The 23,889-nt window shown below is 44.6% G+C and overlaps 1 protein-coding gene across 1 annotated transcript; it reads left to right on the top strand.

The window, feature by feature from the left end:
• The first annotated feature begins 2,404 nt into the window (after positions 1–2,404).
• On the top strand, positions 2,405–3,379 carry LOC137529583 (taste receptor type 2 member 40-like). Its single transcript, XM_068251242.1, has one exon. The coding sequence runs from the start codon at positions 2,405–2,407 to the stop codon at positions 3,377–3,379; it is 975 nt and encodes a 324-aa protein (XP_068107343.1).
• Positions 3,380–23,889: the final 20,510 nt, after the last annotated feature.

Here is a 23,889-nt window from a genome sequence, read left to right on the forward strand (position 1 = left end):
TATGACTTGGAAGTGTGGTAAATCAATGTGCCAATAATCTGAACATGTCTCTTTATGCCATTATTTATGTATAAACATGTTTATTTTTTATCTGTATCCTTTTTTTGATGTTTACTTAAAGTGATTTTTAGGAAGCATGGGTAAAAGCACATTAGGGTCGGTTTGCAGATCTAGGCCCGGATTAAATGACGGTAACTTTTTCTCTTGCTTTTTCTCTTTGATGATATTTTCACATGTTGACCCTTAATCAATTCACTTTTTCTTCTAAGTTTTCCCCTTACCAATGCCCTTTAAGTTACCAGCAATACCAGCAACCAAAATGCCCTTTAAGTTACCAGCAAGCAGGAAAATACTCAGTACAGTACTTTTCACCTACCATATTTTTTGGAATATATATATATATATATATATATATATATATATATATATATATATATATATATATATATATATAGAGAGAGAGAGAGAGAGATTATATGGTTGAAAAGTGGTGCAGGGTGCGCATGGAAGCACTTACCACATCCAGCTGCCGCGCTGCTCTACCCATTGGGGTCACCCAGTGAGGAAGTAGGAAGCTCACCAGGTAGGAGGACCAGAGCGTGTACATATAGTGGCAGGCAGCTGCAGTGTACTGTATATATCGGAAGCTTCAGACGGCAGAGAAGAGGAGAGGAATGCGGAAAGAAGCAAGACCGAAGAGAGCCGTAAAGGAGCGTGGCGGAAAGATGCAGTAAGAGCTAAAGTACTGAAGTAGCAGTGTAGTGTAGTAATAGTGTAGTGTAGTGTGTATTGTAGTGTAGCTGGTGGGGAAGCAGTGGTTAGTGTATTGTAGTGCAGTGTAACTGGTGGGGGCAGCAGTGGTTAGTGTAGTGTACTGCAGTGTAACGTGGGGGCAACAGGAGTTAGTGTAGTTTAGTGCAATGCAGTGTAACTGGTGGGGCAGCAGGGATTGGTGTAGTGCAATGCAGTGTAACTTGTGGGGCAGCAGGAGTTAGTGTAGCGCAGTGTAACTGGTGGGGGCAGCAGGGGTTAGTGTAGTGTAGTGCAGTGCAGTGTAACTGGTGGAGGCAGCAGGGGTTGTGTAGTGCAGTGCAGTGTGTATTGCAGTGTAGTTTAACTGGTAGGGAAGCAGAGGTTAGAGTAGTTAAGCTGGGCAATGTAACTTAGATACTGCTTGGGGGGAAAGGTACATAAAATGCCCCTGCACTATAGATGTACCAGGTCTTTACTATTCCCCCCACACCCCCACAATTTTTTACCTCTAAACCTAGGTACATCTTATAGCCCGGAGCGCCTTATAATCTGAAAAATACGGTACTATTTGGTTCTTTTTCTATTGCAGAGTACTGAAAAGTTATTTTAAACAGACAATTAAAACTGATCTTTTAGAAAACTTATAAATACAAGTAAATAAAATAATAAGGGCCCTTGTCAATATAAAGCCAAGTGTTAGTATGGAACCTACCAACAAATGGGTTGTTGGTAATGGGTTTGTGGAACGGGTCTGAAAAATCTGACCTATGCAATTGTATATGCTTTGCCATTGAGCTGGTATTCACATGTTAACAGACCCCATGAAAAACATGAAAAATAAATGCTTAATTAAAAATTCTGCTAGGATGTGCGGTAACAATTAACACCAGCTTCTTGCAGGCATAAAGTCAGTCCTTAAAAGACAACTGAAGTGAGAGGGATATGGAGGCTGCCATATTTATTTCCTTTTAAGCAATACCAGCTGCCTGGCTGTCCTGCTGCTCCTCTGCCTCTAATACTTATAGCCATAGACCCTGAACAAACATGTAGCAGGAGCTCGATTCACTAAAGCGTGATAACAAAGTTATTACGTGTTAAAGCTTTTTGCGCGCAAACCATTGTGCGCGTGTGTTGCGTGTGAAAAGTTTAGCGATCACGTGTTAATTTTTATCATGCATACGGCGTTGCGCTTCATGCGATAAGCGCGCTTTTCATGTGATAATTACGGCTCTTTGCGCGTTAAGCAGATAGCGTTTGGTACTGAAATCAGCGGTGCTATGCTGATCGCACGCAAAGTTTCAAGCGGATTGCGCTGGGCCTTAAAGCACATAGCTAACCTTCAAGGTACCTGAAGCCAGAACGGCTTCAGGTGCACTTTAGATATGTAACAAGCCCCCAGACGCTGCGCCCAGGGATAGACTACCCCTCTTGCCCCCCCCCCCAGCTACGCCACTGATTCCCCTGTGATCTCCAACCTCAGTAAAACGTCCTCAAATACACGATGATGATAAAAAATACTGTATGTGGGTAATGTAAAATATTGCAACAACATACAGTACATTCCATCAATTTAAAGTAGTCCACATCTCATTTCTCTATCTTTCCTCTATAGAACAGCATTGACTAGGTGCCAAACATCGGATCATCTCTGATGCTGCCTGTATTTCTTTTGTTTTCTATGACTGTACTGAGCATCAGTACATTGATGGGGTCTTTCACCAATTCCATCATCATTGCAATGAACATCCTAGACAAAGTAAAGGGTAAGGCTCTCAGCTCTTCAGACCTCATCCTGGTAGCAATGGCAATATCTAATGTGATTTTTCAGTTCATAATGCTTACCAATGACTTCTTAAACTTCCTTGCCAGTAATGTCTACTTTATTAAAGAGGTGAACATTCTATTCTCAGTCATTCTGAATATCTCTATATATGTCAGCTTTTGGTTTACAGCATGCCTGTCCATCAATTATTATTTCCAGATTGTCATATTTACACACCCATTTGCAATACGGCTCAAGCATGCTCTTTCCCGACTTACTTCCCAGCTATTAATGGCTACCACTATTGTGTCAGTGGCCATGTGTCTTCCTGCCATCTGGACTACTTACCTGAGTAACCAAGACTTCACTATAACAAGTAATCAGACTATGGTGGACATGTCTCCTGATCTCAGTTTCATGTATGTGATCATCAGCTGTTCTGTGCCATTAACCCTGGTTGCCATTGCCAATGGACTGATCATCAAGTCTCTCATAAGTCACACTCACAAGTCGGACAGAAATGGTAATGGAGATCTGAGTTCTCGAGCTGAAGGACGTTATAGAGCGGCTAGAACAATAAGTTGTCTGCTCTTTATTTATATTTCTTTCTACACATCAGAAATCCTCATGTACGCTGGACTCTTTAGTCAAGACAGTCCAGGAACTTGCATCTGTTTGATAGTAATATACAGTTATTCACCTGCACAATCTATTGTCCTGATTGTTGGCAGCCCCAAACTGAAACAGGCTTCTCTCCATATAATTCGTTGCATCGGGTGGGTTGCAGCTGAAAAATCAAAAAAAGTAACGGTTTCATTCATTGATGTTAAAATTAGGGAGACAACACAATGCTCAACAGGTTAGAGTGGCAGCACACAGGAAGAAGCCCACGGACATTGTGTGAATATAAAGCTTTGGGTCCAATCTCGAAATCTCCCTGCTACTGTGCAACATTTATATTATGTGTATAATAATGACAGTCGTCACCAGATTGGAGAAACACCCATGTAGCAAGACTTCAGCGTGCTCAAGTCTTGGCTCACAGTACCTTGTGGCCGAATAACAAGTGGTCCACGAGGCAGGCACCACCAGTGGTATAAAAATGCTCTTTTATTGAATCATCATTAAAATGACATCAAGTCAATAAGTATAGCTCTTCCAGAGCATTTTTATACCACTGGCGATGCCTGCCTCGTGGACTATGTGTATAATAATGACAAATGTAAGCAGTCCATGGAGCTTATTGCTTAAAGGGAACATGAAATATATATTTTTTTAAGTTTCACTTACCTGGGGCTTCTGCAGCCACCCTTTGCCCGCGCCGGTATTGAAGGATCATCCAGTTCACCAGCGGGACTCACTTACGGTTCCGGCAGTCGATGCCCACTGCACCTGCGCGACCCTGGCAGCGCACGTCCTTGTTCATGCTCTCGCAGCCAGAAGCATCCTGCGCAGGCGCAGCAGAGATCTTCTCATACTGCGCATGCGCAGGATACTACGGGAACGGGAGTGTGGACGAAAACACGCGCGGCCAGGGCTGTGCAGGCGCAGTGGGCATTGAACACAAGTCGACAATACCAAAACCGGAGGATCGTTCCAAGACGGAGTGGGCACAGGGTGGCTGCAGGGGGCTGATAAGTGAAAATATTTCAGATTTCCTTGAACTTTTTTTTAGTTTTATTTTTCTAAACCATGCTGCTTGTTGGTTCATCTGACTTTGTGCCTCTAAAACTTACTGAATCACAAAACAAAAAAGGAAATTAGATGTTCTAATTTCACTGGCTGCATGCTTGTTCCAGGTGTGTAACCCAGATTGTACTGGAGCCAAATCATAAGTACCAAAGGATGTAATTATGCGCGCGCAGACCACAGCCGGGCCGCCACCCAAGGCCTGTGCCTGCTCCCACTAATGCCTGTGCGTGCAGACTACAACCGCCGCAGACCACTTTGACTTAGCCGCTGCCCATAATGCAAACTTCAGGCAGTGGTGACGTGCCAACGCTTGCACGCCACTCCCTCTCAGAATGCCAGAAAGCAGTGCCAGCAGCTACTCCACAGTGCCAGCAGTCAATGTTCTTTACTCCACAGTGCCAGCAGATGTGCGATTCTTTTGAGAATGGGGAGTGTACTGGTTATTTAACTGCATCCAGACTGCGCTGATTGAAATCTATGCCCTGTTTGGCACCAGTTATCTCTGCCAGGGCGAAGATTTCAATTCTCCCCACCGCACGCTACTGCCGATCATGCCGCTCGCGCCGCTGCAGCCGCCTTGCCATTGGTATGTGTGGCAGAGCTCCCTGAGCCAGTCAGGAGCCGTTTTCATTGGCTCCTGACCCCATGATCACTGTGAGCAAATCACATTGGTACACATTGATGACAGGGTCAGGAGGCAATGAAATTGGCTCCTGACCAGCTCAGGGAGCTCTGCAGAGCAAGGAAGCCACAGTAAGGGGAGAGCAGCGTAAATGGTGGTAACGGCAGGTCAGTGCAGTGTGACATCAGTAAGCAACATTTTTTTTTTTAGTCCAGCTGTCCAGGGGAACTTCAGCCTAAACAAACATACTGTCATCAAGTTACATTAGTTATGTTAATTAGAATAGATAGGTAATATAATCTCTTACCCACCCTGATTTAAAAGAACAGGCAAATGTTTGTGAATCATGGGGGCTGCCATCTTTGTCATGGGGGCAGCCATCTTTTTGGTTGAAAGGAGGTGACAAGGAGCAGGACACACAGTTCCAACTATCCTGTGTCCTGATTACCCCTCCCAGCTGCATGCACTAGGCTTCAAATGTCAAATTCAAAATGTAAAAAAAAAAAAAAATTGCACCAAAACAGCAGAACGAGAACAACAAAATCAGAAATCCCTTCATGCTTTGCACAGCATCAGGGGAAAAAAATCCCGAACAGTTTTCTTCTGTGCAGCTAAAAATGAGGCTTGGATAAGAGAAACAAAGTTCTGATGCTGTGAAACTTTTAAACACAAAGCCTTTTCAGTGCTGCTGAGTCGATTTTTAGTCCGGAGGTTCACTTTAAGAGGCCAGAAACTGCTGGTTCAAAAGTGGTTAAGAAGAAACAATATTACAACTTTTAACCACCTCTACAGTGGCTGTTGCGTTGTGTTCCTTGTGACAGTAAGAATGCAATATAATGGCTTGGGCCAATGGTGCCACACGCTATGATCGCATTACGTTGGGTACAGTGAAGCATACAGTCAATTAAAATTATGCTTCACTTCTTCCGTTACCGCACGAGTTTTACTGCAACCCATTATACCGCAACGCTCCTGCCATACTGTGAATGGCCCATAGGTGGTGCATTGCAGTGTGGCAAGCTGCTTTACAAAGCCTCCCTTATGCTGGGAATACACGGGTTGCGGCCGCCGGATCGACTCCCGCCACGTCCCCGCTCGTCTGCGCGGATCGATTACCACTCCTCCCCGCCGGTGCTCCTTATCAGCTGCTCGATTCCCTGTCATTGTCCGCCGGCGGGGATCGAGCGGGCGGGGGTCGAGCAGTGCGATCGGACCAGCTGAATATTATCAGCTGGCCGGATCAGCTGCTCGATACATGGTACAGAAACATACCGTGTATCCCCAGCATAACACCACTGTGGCCTTTATGGTGCTCCCCACACTTTGTTTCCAAATCCAGGTTTTGATGTTTTCATGGTATGCATTCAGCAACAGACCTTGTGCTGCATGCCAAAAAAAAAGTGCATTTATCTGTGTAAGCTACTTGATTGGCTGATGCCACTTCCTGGAGCACAGACTTTTACTGTCCCTCCACCGCCCCCCCCCCCCCCCCACACCTTCCTCTTTCCTTGTCTCATATCCTTTGTTTTGGCCTTATGTACAGATCTATACAACCAAATGTTTTACCCAATAAAAAGTGGTTACATCATAATACATTTTATGCATTTATGTCTGCTAATGTTAAAGAGAATCGGTGATGTAAGAAAGGATGAATGCGATTTGAAAAATACATTTGTATTTTGCTAATAAATTATTTTATAGCATAGCAGACTGATGGTGCCTTCCTCATGAATACATTGGCCTGCCCACAGATCAGAGATGTAGCTGGGGGGGAAATGGGCCACTCTAACTACTCATCTTTCTTCTTTTGGGTCCCCCACTTAGCTGTTTCTGGGCAGTATAATTGAATTTGTCATGGTGAACTCACACTGCTTAATTGCATGTGGCGAGATTCTGACTAATTATATTTTGAGTTGAGGGAGGGGTACAATACTTAAAGTGACACTTAAGCCTAAAAAAAAATGAGTTTTACTCGCCTGGGGCTTCCCTCAGCCCCCTGCAGCTGATCGGTGCCCTCGCCGTGTCCCTCTGATCCTCCTGTCCCCGCCGGCAGCTACTTCCGGTTTCGCCGTCACCAGCCGTCAGGCCGGGAACGCGAGTGATTCTTCGCGTTCCCAACCGCAATATCTAAACCAAACATTTTTTTAATTAAAAATATTAAGTTGCACCACTCTGACACATACAAAGATAAATAAACACTCCTTTAAACCTATGATCATTTCAGTGCATGCTTTTCACCCTTCTCTTTACATAGCTAGGGTTATACAGGTGGCAGCCATTAGCAATTCCTCCATTGCCAGACACCATCTACTCCACCAGTTTGCCAGAAAAATCCCGGCAATTTGAAAGGAAGAGAGGGGCTCCTCCAATAAATGTAAAATATTTTATATTTGTCATCATGCAGCTGAAAAAAGGCTGCTATTTATTATTATAATTTAGAAAATAGATTTTATTTGTGAAATCTTGTATTTTTAATTTGGGTCCACTTTAAGGTTCACTTTAGAGTGAACCTGTGAGGAGAAATAAGGTAAAGGTTACTTATCTTAGTAGAGGGAAACCTCTGGATTATCCAGAAAAACAAGATTTTACCTGAACTGAACTGAATATTGATTTGTCAGAATTCTTGCGGTTTGTTTATGCAGGAAAAGCTGCCATATGTATATATTTTGGTTTATTATTTTTAAATGTACTTTGTAAAATTTCCATAAATAGCAGTCTGTGACTTTTTAACTAATGAAACTGTTCATTTGAGATGGGCTGATGCCATTTTATATTGCAGACAGATCAAATAATCCATAGCTGCTTATAAAGAGAGAAATATTGATTTTTTAAAAATAATTTTTAAATTAAGTTAATATTTAGTTACCAGATTTTTCATCATATAAGACACACCTTTTCTTCCCCAAAATGGGGAGAAAACTCCCTGCGTCTTATATGCCAAATACAGGAAGTCTCCGACTTACGAACCACTGACCCGCCGCAATGTCGGGGACTACCTGCCCTGTCCCCATGTGTCCTCCTTTGGTCCCCCGTTGTGTGCCTTCCACTCCCCGTGTATAGCTACAAGCAGCGGCTGCATGGCTCACCTCATCCACGGCTCCAGCGGTGATCACAGACCTCTCCCTCACTGCTCCCCTAGTGCCCACATCTGCTGATGTCACTGATGACTCTTTCCTTTTCTGTTGTCCTTATTTTTGGTCAGATGTTCAGATCAATACAAATGAATGTGTTTTCAAAGTGGTTACATTAGCCTCAATTCACTAAGCAGTTTAGACTAGTCTAGTGACGGTTTTTAGTCTACTGATGGTTTGGTCAGTTGCATCAAAGGGAAATTCACTATTACCAAATGTTTTAGATCTGTTTTTAGACCTGGTCTAAACCATTTTGTAATTAGGTCAGTAAAGTCGGGGAAATGATTAAAAGATGCAATTCACAAACAAGTAGCTATGACTGACATCCTTCTCCCTTGATGAGCTCTCCTCTGCATACAATTAAACTCCTACATAATTAATTCAAAAGGTTCCATCCTCACATCTAAAATACCTCACAAAATTACTTTACTAACAGAAATCAGCTGGTCTAATCTCGGTCAGAAAAAGTGGGCGTGGTTACTCCTTGTTTGCCTTTGTGAATTGTGTAATTACTGAATGTTAGACCAGGTCTAAAAACAGGTCTAAAACATTACACTAAACCACCAGTAGACTAAAAACCATCTGTAGACTAGTCTACACTGCTTAGTGAATTGAGGTGTGATAAATTGTACATCTGACTTCTGAATTACTGCCTAGTTTACCTTCAAATGCGCTATTTAGGAAGATCAGTGATGGAAGAGATAATGAGTGTGATTCAAAAATAAAAATATGTATTTTGCTGCTAATTTGTTTTTTATGCAGCACCAGAAGGTGCGATGAAGCAAGTGGTGTATCTAGAGAAAACAATGCCTCAGGCCAACATTGGCATTGCAGCCCAGGGGCGTGACAAAGCCACGATAATAGGTGTGACATTATGTCAGTCAGACAGTGACATATACAGGTCCTTCTCAAAAAATTAGCATATTGTGATAAAGTTCATTATTTTCTGTAATGTACTGATAAACTACTGCAATTCTCTTTTGTGACTACTGCAATTCTCTTCAGTCTGGCCTCCCCTCTAACCGTACTGCCCCACTTCAATTGGTAATGAATGCGGCAGCCAGACTGATACATTCTTCTCACCGCAGCGCCTCTACAACTCCGCTCTGTAAAGCACTACACTGGCTCCCCGTCAGCTTTAGGATCAATTTCAAAATCCTGTGCTTTGCCTACAAATCAGTGCACAAGACCTGCCCAACCTACATCTCTGATCTGGTCCACAGGCACATACCAGCCCCCCCCCCCCTCCGATCCTCCAATGACCTGCGCCTAGTTGCACCACGCATAACTCACATGCACGATTGCAGGACTTCACCAGGGCTGCCCCTACTCTCTTGAACTCGCTCCCACCAGCCGTCAGACTCGCCCCCACCTTTAATACCTTCAAACAGCTCTCAAGACTCACCTCTTCACGTTCGCATACCCCCCTACACCAGCACCATAATATGTTCTGTTAGACACCCTCTCAAAAGAGGCACCTATTGTCTCCACCCCACCCTTTAGATTGTAAGCCTCTGGCAGGGCCCTCCTCCCTAATGTATCCAGCTTGATTATGCAATCTTACTCACAACCACCCCTCTTGTAGACTTGAACAGTCTCTATTTTGACCTATGACACTGTATTGTTATCAAATCATTTGCATGATCTTGTTTTGTTGTGAGTTTACGTATGTTCTACCTGTATGTTAACCCATTTATCTATTGTGCAGCGCTGCGTAATATGTTGGCGCTTTATAAATACAATAAATAATAATAATAATAAACATTAGACTTTAATATATTTTAGATTCATTACACACAACTAGCCATTACACAAACGAGCTATTAACCTAATTATTTGAATCAACTTATTAACTCTAAACACCTGCAAAAGATTCCTGAGGCTTTTAAAAACTCCCAGCCTGGTTCATTACTCAAAACCGCAATCATGGGTAAGACTGCCGACCTGACTGCTGTCCAGAAGGCCATCATTGACACCCTCAAGCAAGAGGGTAAGACACAGAAAGAAATTTCTGAACGAATAGGCTGTTCCCAGAGTGCTGTATCAAGGCACCTCTGTGGGAAGGAAAAAGTGTGGCAGAAAACGCTGCACAACGAGAAGAGGTGACCGGATCCTGAATGAAGAAGATTGTGGAGAAGGACCGATTCCAGACCTTGGGGGGCCTGCGGAAGCAATGGACTGAGTCTGGAGTAGATACATCCAGAGCCACCGTGTACAGGCGTGTGCAGGAAATGGGCTACAGGTGCCGCATTCCCCAGGTCAAGCCACATTTGAACCAGAAACAGCGGCAGAAGCGCCTGACCTGGGCCACAGAGAAGCAGCACTGTTGCTCAGTGGTCCAAAGTACTTTTTTTTCGGATAAAAGCGACTTTTGCATGTCATTTGGAAATCAAGGTGCCAGAGTCTGGAGGAAAACTGGGGAGAGGGAAATGCCAAAATGCCTGAAGTCCAGTGTCAAGTACCCACAGTCAGTGATGGTCTGGAGTGCCATGTCAGCTGTTGGTGTTGGTCCACTGCGTCTTATCAAGGGCAGGGTCAATGCAGCTAGCTATCAGGAGATTTTGGAGCACTTCATGCTTCCATCTGCTGAAATTATTGTGTAGAGAAAGTTGAGAGACGCAAGACCCAACACTCTGGATGAGCTTAAGGCTGCTATCGAAGCATCCTGGGCCTCCATAACACCTAAGCAGTGCCACAGGCTGATTGCCTCCATGCCACGCCGCATTGAAGCAGTCATTTCTGCAAAAAGATTCCCGACCAAGTATTGAGTGCATAACTGAACATAATTATTTGAAGGATGACTTTTTTTGTTTTAAAAACACTTTTCTTTTATTGGTCGGATGAAATATGCTAATTTTTTGAGATAGGAATTTTGGGTTTTCATGAGCTGTATGCTAAAATCATCGATATTAAAGAGAACACGAGGTGTGTTTGAAGAATGTGATCTGAATACAGAGGCTGGATCTGCTTATACAGCCCAGCCTCTGTTGGTATTCCAAACCCCCCTAATGTCCCCCAGCACTCTGAAATCAGACATAGATCACAGCCGCGCTGTGCGGCTGTGTTTACATCTGTAGTGTCAGTCTCAGCTGCTCCCCCGCCTCCTGCAGAGCTCCGGTCCCTGCCCCCTCCCTTCCCTCTAATCAGCGAGGAGGGAAGGGGGGCAGGCGGGGACTGGAGTTCTGCAAGAGGTGGGGAGAGCAGCAGACTGACACTATAGAGAAAAACACAGCCGCTGCGACACGCTGTGTGTCGACAGCACTGCTGTGATTTATCAGGGATTGCAGAGTGCAGGGGGACCTTAGGGGGGGGTTGGAATACCAACAGAGGCTGGGCTGTATAGGCAGATCCAGCCTCACTATGCAGATCACATTGTTCAAACCCAGCTCGGGTTCTCTTTAAAACAATAAAAGGCTTGAACTACTTCAGTTGTGTGTAATGAATCTAAAATATATGAAAGTATAATGTTTATCAGTACATTACAGAAAATAATGAACTTTATCACAATATGCTATTTTTTTGAGAAGAGGACCTGTATATTGGTCAGCGTATACATGTCCCCAAAAAAACAATTAGACAGCAGCATATACACTAAATAACTATACATTCTCAACAAGACTGAGCAAGCATTTTTCTCAGATATTTCCATTTGGCATCATGCCAATGAAAGAGTAGACCCCCCATGATAGACCCCAGTAATAGACAAAATCTCATGACAGACCTCCAGTAACAAATAGTGCCCCATGAATGCTCCAAAGTCAAAGATAGCACCCCCGTGACAGCCCCCAGTAACAGGCAGTGCCCCAAGAGAGACCCCCAGTATGACACAGCACCTTATGAAAGTCTCTCAGTAATGCTGGGAATACACAGCTCAATTTTGAGCCATTTAGATGGCTCGATTGATAATTTCCAACATGTCCGGTCTCCTGACCGATTGTTTCCGCGCTCAATTTCGCGTTAAAGGGATACTTAAGTGAAAATAAAAAAATGATTTTTACTCACCTGGGGCTTCCCTCAGCCCCCTGCAGCTGTCCGGTGCCCTCGCAGCCTCGCTCCAATCCTTCTGTCCCCGCGGGCGGCGACTTCCGGTTTCGGCGACAGCCGCCGACAGGCTGGGAATGCGAGTGATTCTTCGCGTTCCCAGCCACAATATATCGCCCCCTATGCTGCTATTGCGGCAAGAAGGCAATAGCAGCATAGGGGGCGATATATTGTGGCTGGGAACGCGAAGAATCACTCGCGTTCCCAGCCTGTCGGCGGCTGTCGCCAAACCTGGAAGTAGCCACCCCGCGGGGACAGAAGGATCAGAGCGAGGCTGCGAGGGCACCGGACAGCTGCATGGGGCTGAGGGAAGCCCCAGGTGAGTAAAAATCATTTTTTTTATTTTCACTTAAAGGAATACTATCGATGTATGCATTTATTTTTAAATACTGTATGTTGTAGCACACATTGGGGCAAGTACTAGGAGCAATTTGATTCCTCACACAGCTGTTCCTCTCAGCTGGAAAATCCTCCGTCAGTTTTGGCGTCAGTGTTGGATACAAAATGTATCTAAATACTGAGGGCTCCCAGAGGGCTAGACCATATCTCTGCACAGGGGAGTTGCTATCAACTCCTCAGTTTATAGTTTAATTATCACCTTGCTGAAAGAATCTTGATGATATGGTGGTAAGGGGTTAAAGATTCTAGCAATGTGTGTTTATTATCTTTGCTTCTCTTGGCTGATAAAGATACTAATAATGCTAATTGTAGACAGTGGTCTGCCCCTCTCAGCAGCTTGTAAAGTGGATGCAGCCTGGAGTGAATCACCACAAGCAGGCAGCCTGTCTGAGTGTAAACACAGACTTGTGGTATAGCTAGTTATATTTCAGCAATATTACAGCTCATTTAGTTACCTGTTACCACCTCAGATCAGCCTATTTCTCCTCATGTCTCCTGCATGCTGTGAGTGACACAGTGAAATATATTTGTGAGCTGTGTGACAGAGTAACCAAGCAGCTCAGGGTGACCCAAACTACTATGAGCTGTGTGAGAAATGTATTTTTAAGCAGGGATAGCGAGAGAGAGACCTGGGTGAATAAATAAAGTGCCCCTAGCACTAGTGGTAATGTGTACACTAATATAGAGTATTAAAAAAAAAAGTAGTTTCATTCGATAGTATTCCTTTAAGTATCCCTTTAAGGACAATGGAAACAGATAAGAAAAACGAGCGAAAGATAAGTGCATTGAGCGCGGAATCGAGCACGGAAAACAATCGACCGCAAAATCGAGCGGCAAAATCGGGCCATTTATTCCCAGCATAACAGACAGCACCTTATTACACACTGCAGTATGTGAAAGCTCCCCAGTAATACATGGCATCCATGACAAACTCCAGTAACAAGCAACATTCTATGACCGTCCCTAGAAAAAAACCCCACCGAATAACAAACCCCAGAAATAGCACCCTAAGACAGTCCCAAAGTTATAGACAGCATCCTACTAAAAGGTCAGACCTCCTGCACTGTCACACCCTAAAAGCACCTGCTGGCGTGAGTGGAGGTGTGATGGGATTGTTCAACTATGTTCGCTGGAAAATGTGTCCCTCTTTCTTGTCACAGAACGTTGGGATGTACAGTATGTGTGTCTCATATCCTTGAAGTCTAAACTGTATGATAATAAAAGTCAAGCATTTGACTAATACAAGCCAAACATTATTTACCAGGCCTTTTCTTTTGTTTAAAACATCAGGTTTATTAAAAGTAAAAGAAAGCAAAAGAAGTCTAATATTGAAAATCACATGTTCATATCTTAGATCAATACAGGGTGGAAAAAGGAACCTGACATGTTAACAGTATAACCAGTTCGTAATATCACAGGAGAAAAACAATACATACATCTTGATAAGACATCTGCACAAATTCTAATACACTGTGAGAAAACGCGGAAAAGACGCCGCGAGTACTCAAGGTAAGGCGGCTGATTCCGCGTTCAACAAGGCGGCGGATTCCGCGTCTGACGTGGTGGTTTGCACGCATAGGCCTACATCTATCCGCATGGCTGAACGCGGAGAAACCGCCGCCGCGTGCTCGGATAGCGGTGCGGCTGGTTCCGCGTCCTGCACAGCGGATACATTGCAAAACAGGTCTGGTGTGGCTGGGACTGATAGTCCACACAGGTTCAGAAGGACGCGCGCGCGCGTTGAGAGGCAGAGCTTTTATGACAGCCAGAAGGGTGTCAGCTGACCAAGCCGGTCAGCTGACAATTTTACCACTTCCTATTGGTCCAGCACTTAGGGGAGGCGCTGGAGAGCGCTAGGGTATATATACTAGGTGCTGGTCATTTCTCTGGTGTCTGCCGTTGCGATCACTACGTCGTAGCACTCAGACCTTTTGCTAAAATCTGTGTTGTTATTTCTCTGTTATACTTCAGACTAGTTCCAGGGTGTTGATGATCAAGGAACTCACACCCAAGACTAGGGAACTGTATTATCATTCTGTTATACTTCAGACTAGTTCCAGGGTGTTGATGATCAAGGAACTCACACCCAAGACTAGGGAACTGTATTATCATTCTGTTATACTTCAGACTAGTTCCAGGGTGTTGATGATCAAGGAACTCACACCCAAGACTAGGGAACTGTATTACCACTCTGTTATATATCAGACTAGTTCCAGGGTGTTGATGATCATGGAGCTCACACCTAAAGAATAGGCATTGTTATTATTTGTTATGACTTCCTGCTTTCCTGACCACTCTCTTGATCTCTGAATTGGTACTTCGCTATATCTGATACTCTGTTGCCGAACTCTGCTTGTCCTTGGATTCCGATTCTGTCTCCTGTCTTTGTACCTGATCTGTCTGTCTATTGCCGACCTGGCCTGTTCGACCTCGAGAACTATTTCCCCAGTTGGGAGATAGTTCACAGACCTGTCAGTGACACTTCACCCCTGGTATCACTCACACTCTGGTCCTTCCCACTCTCAGCCTGGCTCCGCCCCTTGGGGAGCCTCAGGCCATTGGAAGGAATCTGTTCTTTAGGCAGTACCTCCTACTGCCTTGCACCCTCTGTACGGGTGCTCTCCTCAAAGTATTACTGTTGCACCAAACACTCAGCTATTACTCAGGTGTCCAGAGGTTAGAGATATATCTGATTATCGGTGATACTGCAGATCATCTATAATCGGGTATATATCTGTATTCTCGGTGATCACCGGTAATCAGACCCTCTCTGTGTTACACCGATCGTTACATACTAATTCTATAGAGGAGATACGCAAGCTATAGCTTAGTGAGGAGGACTGTTGCCATTCAGACCAAATCAGACCAAATCTTATTAAATCAACAACGAAAGGTGCGTGGTGAACAGCTATACAGGTCCCTGCGTACCTGTGTCTCTGCCGGTGCCCAGTCTCAGCCGGATTGCTCTAACGGCTTCAAAGATATCCAAACAAGAAAGAAGAGACGGCACACAACTGGCTGCAAAATCACTTGCTTTGTATTCAGCGAATAATAACACTACATGTTACGGATGTGAACCATCCTTCATCAGGTGTAAAACGTTTTACACCTGATAAAGGATGGTTCACATCCGTAACATGTAGTGTTCTTGTTCGCTGAATACAAAGCAAGTGATTTTGCAGCCAGTTGTGTGCCGTCTCTTCTTTCTTGTTTGCAGATCTTATTAAATCTATGATGTACACCCTTTGATTGGTATATTACCTCATGGTATGGGAGAGTCTTATGCTGAATACACACGGTGCGATCCCGCACTCGATTTCCCGCTCGATTCCTGTCGATTCGTTTATTTCTAACATGTCCGATTTTCAGTTCGATCAATCGTTAGGTCGATTTGGCATACTTTACATGCAAATCGACCTAACGATCCATCAAAATGAAAATCGGACATGTTGGAAATAAACGAAACGACGGGAATCGAGCGGGAAATCGAGTGTGGGAACGCACCGTGTGTATTCAGCATTAATCACCAGCCTAATCCAGTCTTCCACTGCAGGGACTAATGGTTGAATCCAAAATGTGTCATATAATTTACAGGCTAGATTCAGGTATACAAGAAGGAGTACATTGGTGGACTTACTAGTAACATCAGCAGGAAGGATATTTAATAAGAATAATCTGGGGTCTACAGTCACAGGACATCCCATACGGTCATGGAGGAAACTCATTATGTGGGTCCATTTACCAGGCAATTTCCATTCCAAAACAGTGCAGTAATCCCATCAGGGGCAATGTGTATATTAAAGAATGAATTTTTCATCTATTTAAAATGGCTCAACTGCTAGTTGTCCTATTTAGTCATTCAATAATTTTAAGTAAAATGCTTTGACCTGGCCTTAGGGACATTAAAAACAACGATTTAACCAGACCCATAGCGCTTTTAGCTACCCCATCTCCTTTTTATCCAAAACTCAAAACAAACAAATGACTCAGTTTAGTTGTGTCACCAAAGCGCTATTAGCATACTTGTACTCTTGGACCTCGAGGGTCAACTCCATTGATCAGCTAGAATCTATCATCTCTAAACTCGACAATCTCATTGAAAAACTGTAACGATCGGTGTAACACAGAGAGGATCTGATTATTGGTGATCTGCAGTATCACCAAAATACAGATATATACCTGATTATTGATGATCTGCAGTATCACCGATAATCAGATATATTACTAACCTTTGGACACCTGAGAGATATGAGTGTTTGGTGCAACAGTAATACTTTGAGAACAATACCAGGATGACAGGTACAAGGCAGTAAGGAATACTGCTAGAGTAAGTACCTTCCAGCAGCCTGAGACTCTCCCGCAGGGAGGAGTCAGACTGGGAGAGGGAAGAACCAGAGCGAGAGTGACACCAATAGAGGATGTCACTGACTGGTCTGTGAACTATCTCTTAACTGGGGAGATAGCTCTCAAGTTTGGACAAGCCAGGTCGGCAACACACGGACATACACAGTACAAAGACAGAAGGCTGATTTGGTAATCCAAAGGCAAGCAGGGTTTGGCAACAGAGTATCAGATATAGCGAAGTACCAAATCAGTGAACAGAAGAGTGGTCAGGAAAGCAGAAGGTCATAACAGATAATAAACAATGCCTAGTCTTGGGTGTGAGGTCCTTGATCATCAACACCCTGGAACTAGTCTGAGGTATAACAGAATGATAACACAAATCCCTAATCTTGGGTGTGAGGTCCTTGATCATCAACACCCTGGAACTAGTCTGAGGTATAACAGAATGATAACACAAGTCCCTAATCTTGGGTGTGAGGTCCTTGATCATCAACACCCTGGAACTAATATGAAGTATAACAGAATGATAACACAGATTCGGACAATAAGGTCTGAGTGCTTCCACGTAGTAATCGCAACGGCAGACAACCAGCGAATGACCAGCACCCAGTATATATAGCCCAGCGCCTCCCCTAAGTGCTGGACCAATGGGAACTGGTACAATCGTCAGCTGACCGGCTTGGTCAGCTGACTCCCTTCTGACTGTCATAAAAGTTCTGCCTCTCAATGCGCGCGCGTCCTTCTGAACCTGTGTGGACTATCAGTCCCAGCCACACCAGACATGTCCTGCGCACCACCCGCCGCGCTGGACGTGGAGCCAGCCGCACCGCTATCAAGGCATGCGGCGGTTTCTCCGCGTTCAGCCACACTGACAGATGTAGGCCCACGCGTGCAAACCGTCGCGTTGGACGCGGAATCAGCCGCCTTGTTCTGAGCGCATGCGGCGGCTTTTCCGCGTTTTCTCACAAAAACATAATGCAATCTGCACCCCAGGCCCCTCTTTCAGTTTGATGCAGGACACAGGGCTATAACATGCTTTCTACTCCCAGTCACCCTATTTATTCCAGCCCCAAGATCTACCTGTATATACTCGAATATAAACCATCCCGAATATAAACCAAGGTACTTTTTTTTCCTTGAGAAACCAGAACATTTTTTGACTTGAATTTAAACCTAGTCCACTACTTGTAACATCCCAATGTTGCTAATCTGGTGGTCCTGTGTCCCCCCCACATAAGTTCCCTGGTGGGCTCGTAGTGCCCCTCCCTCCCCATATAGCTTCCCTGGTGGTCTACTACACCCTCCCTCCCCAATATAGCTTATCTGGCAGTCTAGTGGTGCCCCTATCTTCCCCATATACAATTCCCTGGTAGTCTATTGGTTACCCCTCCCCTTAATAGATTTTATTGCTGCCTGGTCTCCTCCCTTTTTCATATAGGTTTCCCTGGTGTCTAGTGGTTGTCCCCTCTCTCTCTCAGATAGGTTTTCCTAGTTGTCTAGTGGTTCCTCACCCTCCCCTTTATAGGTTTCCCTGGTGTCTAGCGGTACACCCCTTCTTCCCCATGTACAGTCAGGTCCATAAATGTTGGGACATCGAACACAATTCTAAAATTCTTGGCTCTATACACAACCACAATGGATATGAAATGAACACAATGGGCTTGATTCACTAAGACAAATAGCATGCCTTATCAGAGTTAACACTCCTTATCAGAGTAGCATAGCAAGCTCTACAAGCGTATGCCTGCTAACTGGCAATGATGAGACTTCCACTCATCCTGCCCTAAGCCCCTGCGGGTCCAAACACTTTAATGGACATTATCCACGCACTTTGATTGATCCAAAAGGCTGCCTGTCACTTGACAGGAAACTTGCCAGGCAGCCTATTGGGCCAATGAAAGTGCGGGCATAATGTCCTTTAAAGTGATTGGAACTGCAGGGGCTCAGGGCAGGATGAGTGCCGTGCCAATTAGCAGGCATAAGTTCGTAGCGCTCGCTATGCTACTCTGCTAAGGCATGTTAACTCGGATAAGGTGTGTTAACCCTGATAAGATGTTAACTCTGATAAGGTATGCTATTTGTCTTAGTGAATCAAGTTTGCATATATGCCTCCCACCTGTTAAGGGAGCAAAAGTAATGGGACGGAATAATAATCATAAATCAACCTTTCACTTTTTAATACTTGGTTTAAAATCCTTTGCAGTCAATTACAGCCTGAAGTCTGGAACACATACACATCACCAGACGCTGGGTTTCATCTTAAATTTAGAAACAACCGCCACTCTTCAGAACTTTATGTCAAAAATAGTTTATTGGTAGAAAAATACGTAACAAACACCCCTCTGATACACCCTAACCCCTAAAAACAACAAGGACACGGGCATCCATTTACAGGAGTACTCCTGGTACACACAATCTGACACTCAATCCACATACACTTCAGATTTAGATCAAACGATCTGTTATACTGCATGTGCCTGTGATTTGCTGAATTGGAACAGGAATCTATTTCCACATCAAACTTAGGACAGTCCAGATATTGACAGATATATTTCTGCTCTAAAGCATATCCACAGTCCTAGATGAATTCATGTGCATAAGAATAGTCCTTGCTCCATACAAGCCCTCCGGCAACAAGTAGCTCCGCAGACAGCACTCAGTGCATATATCATTCCAATGTAACTAGATCTCTCCGGGCTACTGCCCCCTCAGATCATTGAAAGGTCAGGTTACCTTCTCCTCTTGGAAAAGAACTCCTCTCCAGGAATCAACTCACCATGGCATCCCGGGACTTGTTCTAAATCTGAAGTGTATGTGGATTGAGTGTCAGATTGTGTGTACCAGGAGTACTCCTGTAAATGGATGCCTGTGTCCTTGTTGTTTTTAGGGGTTAGGGTGTATCAGAGGGGTGTTTGTTACATATTTTTCTACCAATAAACTATTTTTGACATAAAGTTCTGAAGAGTGGTGGTTGTTCCTAAATTTAATAAGGTTTGTATTTTTCAACCTGCCTGTCTTTCAGGGACTTGTGCACCAGATCAATTAATTTTTCTTTTTTTTTTTTTGCTGTGTTTCATCTCTGGTGATGCTCTGCCAGGCCTTTACTGCAACAAGTTCCTGCTTGTTCTTGGGGCATTTTCCCTTCAGTTTTGTCTTAAGCAAGTAAAAAGCATGCTCAGTCGGATTTAGGTCAGGTGATAGACTTGGCCATTATCATAACAATCCACTTCTATCCTTTCAAAATCTCCTTGTTGCTTTTGCGGTTTGCTTTGGGTATTCTCCATCTGCACTGTGAAGCTCCTTCCAATGAGTTATGAAGCATTTAGTTGAATAGGAGCAGATGACATTGCCTGAAATGCTTCTGAATTCATCCTGCTGCTTCTGTCACACAGTCACATCATCTATAAATAGAAGAGAACCAGTTCCATTGGCAGCCATACATATCCACACCATGACACTACCACGACTATGCTTCACTGGTGAGGTGGTATGCTTAGGATAATGAGCAGTTCCTTTCCTTCTCCATATTCTTCTCTTCCCATCCCCCTGGTATAAGTTGATCTTGGTCTCATCTCTCCATAGGATGTTGTTCCAGAACTGTGAAGGCTTCTTTAGATGTCGTTTGGCAAACTCTAATCTGGCCTTCCTGTTTTTGAGGCTCACCAACAGCTTACATCTTGTGGTGAACCGTCTGTATTCACTCGGGTGAAGTCTTCTCTTGATTGTTGACTTTGAAACACATACAGTACATCTACTTCTGGAGAGTGTCCTGGATCTGGTCAACTGTTGTAAAGGGTGTTTTTTTTCACCAGGGAAAGAATTCTTTGGTCATCCACCACAGTTGATTTCCGTGGTCTTCCGGGTCTTTTGGTGTTGTTGAGCTCACCGGTGCGTTCCTTCTTTTTAAATTGTTCCAAACAGTTGTTTTGGCCACGCCCTATATTTTTACTATCTCTCTGATGGGTTTGTGTTGGGTTTTTTTTTCAGCCTAATGATAGCTTGCTTCACTGATAGTGACAGCTCTTTGGATCTCATCTTGAGAGTTGACAGCAACAGATTCCAAATGCAAATAGCACACTTGAAATTAACTCTGGAGCTTTTATCTGCTCATTGTAATTGTGATAATGAGGGACTAACACCCACCTGGCCATAGAACAACTAAGAAGCCAATGGTCCCATTACTTTTGCTCCCTTAACAAGTGGGAGGCACATATGCAAACGGTTGTAATTCCTACACCGTTCACCTGATTTGGATGTAAATACCATTAAATTAAAGCAGACAGTTTGCAGTTAAAGCACAATGGCCTCCAGGGGCGTAACAATAGGCCCTGCAGCGCCTGCGCCCGTGGGGGGGCCCGGCCCCCCCTCTGGGGCCCGCTCGGGGCCGTTTTTTGGGGGCTGGAGGGGTGGCAGCATGAGGGGAAAGCCTTGCCCACAGTCAGCGGGGAGAGGGGAAGTTCCCCCCTCTCCCTCACCTCGGGGCTTTCCCCTCTGCGCTCCCCTCCAGCTAGTGAACGTGTGTGGGCAGCGAGCAGCAGCGGCGGCAGGATACATACCTTCTTCCTTGCGTTCCATCGCCGCCTTCTCGCTCTAGCGGCTGACGTCACTTCCGCTTCCGGAAGTGACGTCAGCTGCTAGAGCGAGAAGGCGGCGATGGCCCTCTCTGAAATTCTGCAGGGGGGCCCGGTGGGGCTTAGTTACGCCCCTGATAGCCTTAATTCACTAAGATCATGCTGAAGATAATAAGGCAAGAGAAAACTTACCTCCACACAGTAAGAGAGTTATCTTATCTCTTCATTCCTTACGTTACCTCTTCTGTAGTTAAGTTACCTTCTCTGTAGTTAAGTTACCTCCTCTGTAGTTATTTTCCCAAGCAGTTAATGAACAGTCTGTCTTTAACTCTGGAGTTATTTTAAGGATTAAAGAGTTAACTTAAAGACAGAAGAGTTAACTTTAGGTTTGCCTGAGGTAAAATGTTTCCTGAATACTACATGCCTTATCACCATGGTAACAACTCTAGAAGAGTTATTAAAGACAAGAGATAAGCTTAGTGAATTGAGGCCATTGTGTTTGTTTCATTTTAAATCTATTGTGGTTGTGTAGAGAGCCAAAAATGTTAGAATTGTGTCGGTGTCCCAATATTTATGGAACTGACTATAGGTTTTCCTGCTGTTAAGTGGATCCACCGCTGGATAGTGCTGCCAGGCCTCCCATGTGATTGTTCTCTGGTGGCCGCAACTCACTCTCTACTTCCTGGTTCTGGTACCAGGAAGTAGAGAGCATGCTGTAGTGTTGGAGGATTGATGGGAGACCCAGTAGTACTGGATCAGTTAACATTGTTCTACAAGCACCTCTGTTGCCAATACTCTGCTGTAGGGGACATGGGGAGCAAGGAGGTCCTAGGAGAGGGTAAGAGGAAAGAAGTCAGGCTTCCCCTCCCCTGCTGACTGAGATTTGGCTTGGGTGGGCGCTTTTAGAGCAAAACAAATCTTGATATGTACTCAAGGATATATGATAGTGATTTTACTGGGCTCCTACTTCATTCTCAGTACCATAGTACTTTTATGCCCTTAGTCTTTCCTCTTACCTTCTTGAGTCAATGGGCTTGATTCTCTAAAGAGTGCTAACACAGTTAGCACGCCTAAAAGCTTTGCACGTGCAAACTAGGGTGCTAAGTAGTTTGCACAGCAAAGCTGTTACTGATCGCTTGCTTTTTTAGCGCGCATAAAAAGTTTGTGCGCGTAAAGTTTTGTGTGCACCGCTTCACGTGCAAAGTATGCTTATCACGCTACTTAGCACGCGAAGCAGCTGATTTTGCACACGAAGCGGTGCGCGCAAAACTTTACTAAACTTTATGCGCGCAAACTCTTACGTGCATATTAGCGGGTGCAGAGGCAGTTTGCACGTGCTAAGGGGCTTTTCACTGGCATGCTAACACTTAGCACGCTTTTGTGAATCAAGCCCCATGTGTGTAACTAGGGGTGCTCGGATACCCCTTTTTAAAATACGAATTGAATCAGATCCAGATACCCAGATATCTGGATCCTGATCGGCTATCCGAATCCAAACTTTTTGGTATCCGAATAGAATCGGATATCGAACCCCAGTATCCAGGATATCCGACCGGATTCGGATATCTGGATGGAAAACCAGAAGTGGCCTTTAAATTGCTTCCAAAACGTTTTTAAGGGTAAATGATGCATGTAGCATCATGGTTTTTTTTTAAAGAGAAACACTGATTATGTGGGGATTTAAAATACAAAAAAAAATGGCTGTAAATTAACATCAGGACTAGGTTCCAGACAGCAGTTGTGCAGCCCACACTGTGTCCAAAGTCCAACCACACAACTGGGACATGACAGTTTTCAACCCAGACACCTCCAGAAAAATTATGCAGCAATTGTGTTTTGGGTTAAATATAGGTAGTATCAGCATAGCAGCAGTGGCCTGTGGCACCCTGGTGGTTGGAGCAGCACAGGCAGCAGGAGCAGGGCAATGCAGCAGGTGTAACGTGTGCCAGGAGCATGCCGGACGTGGCAAGTGTAAGTGGCACGTGTACGTGGCAAGTGGCACGTGTACGTGGTACGTAGCTTGGTACCACGGCTGTTAAAAAAAATGTGAACATGGCGGCTTAGTTAATAATAGTTAACAATCAGGAGGAGCCAGGAGGTTGTGGTGGTGGTGGTAAGGCAGGCATAGTGATTCCCAGCCACTTCATGTCCACCTCTTGCCAACAACAGGGAAAGACTCGCCCAACAGGGTCTGGCGGTGGTTTTTCCTTGCACGGAAAGCGATGGAGGGAGCAGAGGAGGCCACTGAGGACTGGCTGCCTGAACAGGCCTCAGTGTCGGCAGGAGTGGCAGAGGGGGGTTTGGGTGCTCTGAGTCTGACCACTGCCAGTGCCAGCTTGTTTCAGCCAGATGATGTGGGGTACTTGTACTTTATTAAAATCTGGGGTGGACTTTAAAGCACGGAGTGACAGACAGCAGAGTAGAAGACACTAGTGCACACTAACTGTCTAACTGTCACACTGATACTGCTCAGCACAGCAACACTGAAGTAATCTGTAGTAAGCTAACACAGCAATACTACTCTAACAACTAACTAGCACTGCAATACTAACTACACAATAGCATAGTAATCCT

The sequence above is a fragment of the Hyperolius riggenbachi genome, chromosome 1 (assembly GCF_040937935.1).
Source record: "Hyperolius riggenbachi isolate aHypRig1 chromosome 1, aHypRig1.pri, whole genome shotgun sequence".
In the NCBI taxonomy this organism is placed as follows: Eukaryota; Metazoa; Chordata; class Amphibia; order Anura; family Hyperoliidae; genus Hyperolius; species Hyperolius riggenbachi.